This window comes from Lipotes vexillifer, unplaced genomic scaffold (assembly GCF_000442215.2).
Source record: "Lipotes vexillifer unplaced genomic scaffold, Lipotes_vexillifer_v1.1 scaffold854, whole genome shotgun sequence".
Taxonomy (NCBI): Eukaryota; Metazoa; Chordata; class Mammalia; order Artiodactyla; family Lipotidae; genus Lipotes; species Lipotes vexillifer.
In genome coordinates, this window is record NW_006791376.1 from 472,337 (window position 1) to 477,074 (window position 4,738).

Genomic DNA, 4,738 nt, shown 5'->3' on the forward strand with positions numbered 1-4,738 from the left:
GACCCACAAGGGGAGAGGCCACAACGGTGAGAGGCCCGCGTACCGCAAAAAAAAAAAAAGAAAAAAGAAAGAAGCTTTGAGTCTTTGAGCCAGCCAGGTGACAGGGCATCACTGAGCAATTAAAATATTGTCAACAAGCAAAAGAGTTTACTGAATATAAAACTAAAAACGGTAGAGAGTCCTCCTGGGCCCAAGAGACCCATGGAGGGAACCACGAGCTCTACATCAGGACTGTGCTGGGGAGCCCTGGAAGAAGTCGTTGCACATGATAGTGTCGAGGGCGAGGGAGAGAGCGTACTCCTGGAAGTCCACCTCCTGGTCTCTGTTCTTATCCAGATCACCCATCATCCTCTTCAGGTCCTCCTCATCCACCTTCTTCTGGAAGTGAGAGACAAGGGGCTTATCACCAGGCTGCTCTCACGGGTCAGAGCCCAGCTCTCCCTCCACACTGGGAAGCCAGGTATGTGGTGGGCAGGGAGCCCCTGGGAGCCACTAGGAGACCCAGTGAGTGAGGACAGAGAGAAGTGCATCAGTGGGAGTCTCCGGCGCCCCCTGCTGGGAGTGGGGAGCACACCAGGCATTCCCTAGGCGCAGTATCAGCTCTACTCCCCACAGGAGCCCAGCAAGGTGGGCCTTACCCCCAGTTTGCTGAGGAGGAAACTAAAGCTTTCTGAAGCCACCACCACTCCCCATCACCAGAAAAGTGAATTCAAAAAAGACGGACTCTTTTTCATACCAGACAAAATGAAACCAAATTAGAAAAGTGTGACCAAAACAATTTTTTTAAAGAAAGAAGGACATGCCTCATACGTTCAAAGCCTGAGACCTGACTTTGGGATTATCCAGGAGTCAGCAAGGGAAGGGCGAGGGGCAAGTTGAGAGTTGACGGCAAAATATCTCAGGGTGCGTGTCTTAGCTGGGCTTTTCTCTCCCTACACACCTTCTTAGTTTGGCATATAAATATGGAACACGAAAGAGAGAGAGCGAGAGAGAGAGAGAGAGAGAGAGAGAGAGAGATCACATGTGAGAGCTGTGTAATCTTGAGCCGGTCTCTTCCCCTCTCTGGGCTCTGACAGCACACCCATTCTCTGGAAAGCTGCGGGGAAGAGCCAGCAATAGAGCACTCACACACACATTCACACACGGGCCTCACTCTCACTCCAGTGAGGCCATGGAGGGCTCGATCCCACCCTGGTGTCTGCGTCAGCAGGCACCGTCAAGGAAGGGAGAAGGGATTCAGCCTGTGCCCCTGCACGCACACACCAGGACCCTCCCCGTCCCAGGCCGGCCCCACTCACCCCCACAAAGCTGGGCAGCTCCTTGTGCAGAAGTTTCTTCATCTCCCCCTTACTCAGCTTGAACTTGTCACCCCCTTGGCCAGAGTACTTGTGGAAGGTGGTGACCATCACAGCCAGCGCCTACTCCAGAGGACTGGGCATCTTAGATCTGGGGCTGCAGGGCTGGCAAGTAATGGAGACGCCTCAGCCCAGCCTGCAGGACCCGCTTCTGCCCCAAACTGCCTCTCCAAGCCCCTCTCTGAATGGGCAAGCAGGGCTGCATCTCCCACTCGGCCTATGGCTCCCTGGGCAGGGGCCATACCTCCACCTCACACTGCGGGCAGATGCTAGACCTTCCTCTGTATTTGGAAGGGCCTCATGTCTCCTCCCATCACACTTGGGGCCCACAGGGCTCCCCTCTTTGAGCATCTGTGGAAAAGAAATGACAGGGTAGCCAGAGTCCCATTTGGGATCCTCTCTGTGCAGCTCCTTCCACAGACCAGTGGGCTCTGTGCCAGTGCTGCGGAGACGGGCATCTCCATGGGCTAGTCAGTGGGGCTCGCTGGGCTCTGGCAGTGGCCATGGCTATGGCCCAGGGGTACGAGGTTCCCCGAGGAGTCAATTCCTGCCTCTGCCAGAGGGTGTCGCTCTCCCATCTAACTGGAAGCTCCCTTGGGTGGGCTCATATCCTCCCTCAGACTAGGGCCTCTCACCAGGTAGGGAATGTGTGTCCCCTCATACTGGAGGCCGCTGAGCAGGGGTACTGGCTCTATGCAAACAGGACATGGGTAGGGTGGAGGCAACCGTACACCCTCCCCACCAGGAAACGTCCTATAGGGACTGGAATAAAAGAAATTAAAAGCCCAGCACCCTGGGATCAGGGCGGAATCTAAGACCAAGGACAGACCTCGGAGGTCACCTTTTCCAAGGCTCTGCCTCTGAGAATGGTCACACCACCCCAGGAGGGTTAAGCGAGTCCCAGGGTGAGGCCAGAGGAGCTGGCACCAGAAGCGAGAAGAGCCCCGGGGCCCATCCTGCCAGCCCTGCCTTCGGGAGGTAGGATAAGACAGGAAGAAGCAGTGGGCGGGAACCCAGGCTGCATGCTCCAGATCCCTGGCTTTTGTTCCTCAGTTCTGCTGGAATCCAGGACTTTGCAAAACAACAAAAACAAAACCCAAACAAACCCAGGATCCTCCTTAAAGCGCCCATCCCACCCTCACCCGCCCCATGCACGCTTTGTACTCCTGGGCCTAAAGCCCCAAGAAGTGCCTCTAGACTGACAGCCGGACTGAGAGACCCAAGAGAGAGCCTCAGAGTAACCCCTAAACACCACAGAGGAACCTGGAAAAGGCCTCGGTCTGACACTTCACAGGAGGGCCCCCAGATGCAGAGACCCACAGAGGTCCCAGGCCTCTTCCACCAAGGGAACCAGCAGGAGACAGAGATCAAGACAAAGGGACAGACGGCACAAAGTAGCACAACACTGTAAATCAACTATGCTCCAATAAAAATTAATTAAAAAAAAAGACAAGGCTTCCCTGGTGACGCAGTGGTTGAGAGTCCGCCTGCCAATGCAGGGGACGCAGGTTCATGCCCCGGTCCGGGAAGATCCCCCGTGCCATGGAGCGGCTGGCCCCGTGAGCCATGGCCACTGAGCCTGCGCGTCCGGAGCCTGTGCTCCGCAATGGGAGAGGCCACAACAGTGAGAGGTCCGCATAATGCAAAAAAATAAATAAATAAAAATAAATTAAAAAAAAAAAGACAAAGGGACAAAGGTAGAGACCCATGGGGGTCAGCCCCACCCATCCCTCAGCAGGACAGAGGTACTCACCAGACCTGATAGCAGAGAGACACCCGGGAAGGAAAGCAAAGGGCCAGGTGCCCAGAGGGGGGATTTATACGCCAGCCCCACTGGCCCCCAACATTGTATTTTGAGGAAACCAAACCTGCCCTAACCTGATCCTGCCAAAGCCTGGCCTCCTGCCACTCCCAGCCCTGTCCATCCCAGAGACTGCCAGGGGCACCGCCAGCTGTCCAGCTCAGCTCTGGGAGAGCTCTAGGCCGGCCAAGGGCAGCCCCTCCCGGGTTAGGATTAGGGCAAGATTTAGTGTCGGGGGGGGGGGGGGGGGAGTGGGAGGTGTCATGGGGAAGGGGTAGCCTGGGCCCAGGGCAGGGGAGACAGCCCCTGTTTGCAGAGCCTGGTGACTCAGGCCAGGCTTTGTTCTCATGACACACGCCTGTGAGTCACAGCTCACTGGTGTGTCAGTGGCTGCAGGTGCCCGCTGGGACTGCACAGGCCTGTGTATGTGCGCTGGAGAAGCCAGAAGGCAGCTGGGGGGTCATCAGGAAGAAGAGGGCAGGGGTCACCTCAGGGAATGAGGGAGACAAAGTCACTGTTTTGGTTTAATATTTATTTGTTTATTTATTTATTTGGCTGCACCGGGTCTTAGTTGCGGCACGCGGGATCTAGTTCCCTGACCAGGGATCAAACGTGGGCCCCCTGCATTAGGAGCGCGGAGTCTTAGCCACTGGACCACCAAGGAAGTCCCCAAAGTTACTTTTAATAGCCGGCACCAGAACATACCTGGAAAGGTCCCCTTTGGGTAGGAGGGGGGTCTGGCAGGAGGCGGGAAGGCAGTGAGAGGTGGAGATGGCTCTGTTATAGTCAGCTGGGGTGAGCAGCGGTCTGTGGTGAGTCAGGACACCCCGGGAGGGTTGAAGGGAGAGGAGAAAACTCGGGCCTCCTGCAGGTTGCAAGGTGGGCAGGTGACAAGGGGCCAGACAGCTCCCCAAGCCCAGTGGCCAGGCCTGGGTGAGGCCACAGCCTCCCTCACCCCACTCCTCCAGGCCCCTCCCCAGAGAAAGGCAAACACTGAGGCCTTTCAGGACCCAGCCCAGGGAAGGGGCTTTCAGAGAAGAGCGGGCTTCACGCTGCCCCTTCCCAGGCCCCCGTCGCCTACTGCCCCAATCCAGTCCCGGCACCGCATTTCCTGTGGGACCAGCTCCCCTCCCCCTTCCAGATGTCCACCAGCTTCTTTCCCCTCCCCCAGCACTGCTAGTCCTAGGTGACTCACCCGTGGTTCCAGGCCCAGATGCCCAGGCAATGAGTCAGCGGCACCGCCCTCCTCTCCCAGGGCCAGGGCAGCCACAGTCCCAGGGCAGTAGGCAGAAATCCCAACCCAGCTTGGGAGGAGAGAGCACTGGCACAGACACCCTGCATCAGGCCCACCCAGGGAGTTTTGGATCATGAGACCACAGAGAAGCTCAGACTGAGCACCCACAGCGGATCAGACATCAAGCCAGGCTGCTGTCTTCCTGCAGGCCACCGTGGGACTTGGAGGCAACCTGAGCGGCGTACATGAAGTCAGGCCTCGGGGCCCCCAGCATCCCCTCCTACACCTTTGCAAACCACCCAGTGTCCCTCCTCCCCAAGGCACTTGGACCCCTCATGCTACCGCTCT

The 4,738-nt window shown here is 57.3% G+C and overlaps 1 protein-coding gene across 1 annotated transcript; it reads right to left on the bottom strand.

Moving 5' to 3' along the window:
• Positions 1-225: 225 nt before the first annotated feature.
• S100A2 (S100 calcium binding protein A2) lies at positions 226-1,439 on the bottom strand. Its single transcript, XM_007472079.1, is given in 2 exon segments — positions 226-378; positions 1,299-1,439. Coding segments are annotated over 2 exon segments (294 nt in total).
• Positions 1,440-4,738: the final 3,299 nt, after the last annotated feature.